The 544-nt window shown below is 61.2% G+C and overlaps 1 protein-coding gene across 1 annotated transcript; it reads left to right on the top strand.

Moving 5' to 3' along the window:
- Nucleotides 1-12: 12 nt before the first annotated feature.
- On the top strand, nt 13-497 carry SDRG_12311 (hypothetical protein; the record flags this gene model as incomplete). The annotated part of the gene is made up of 1 exon (XM_008618376.1): nt 13-497. A coding segment is annotated over one exon (483 nt), but the record flags the coding sequence as incomplete, so codon positions are not given.
- Between the last annotated feature and the right edge of the window lie 47 nt (nt 498-544).

Below are 544 nucleotides of genomic sequence, written 5' to 3'. Positions count from 1 at the left end.
AAGTCGATCCAGTCGCAGACCAAGAATACGACGTGCCTCGATGTCTTCCAGGACGTTCAGGGCAAAAACCAGGTGCGCCTCTACACGTGCACGGGTGGGTCGGCGCAGAAGTGGGACTTTGAGCCCGACTCACACAGCCTCCGCCACTTGACGGTGCGCAACCTCTGCCTCGAGTCGGCCCACCTCACACCCGGCGCTGCGCCGTTCGTCGCCGAGTGCACGGGTGGTGTCAGCCAGTGGTTCACCAAGTGCGAGGAAGCGCCGGCGGCCAAGAGCTACGTCAAGCTTATTACCAAGGACAAGAAGGCCATCTCCGAGTTTTACTCGGGCGTCTACGCCAACTGGGTCTCGGACTCGGCCAACGAGCTCTTTACGTACGACGACAACGCCAAGACGCTCCAGGTCGCCAGCAACGGCGAGTGCCTCGACGCCTTCCGCGACGGCGACAAGTTTGGTCTCCACACGTACGCGTGCGACGCTACCAACGCCAACCAAAAGTGGATCATCGATGCCGGCAACCACAAGATCAAGCACGCGACGCACA

This window comes from Saprolegnia diclina (assembly GCF_000281045.1).
Source record: "Saprolegnia diclina VS20 unplaced genomic scaffold supercont1.48, whole genome shotgun sequence".
In the NCBI taxonomy this organism is placed as follows: domain Eukaryota; phylum Oomycota; class Saprolegniomycetes; order Saprolegniales; family Saprolegniaceae; genus Saprolegnia; species Saprolegnia diclina.
Note: the sequence above shows the minus strand (reverse complement) of the source record. Positions and strands in the feature narration are given on the sequence as shown.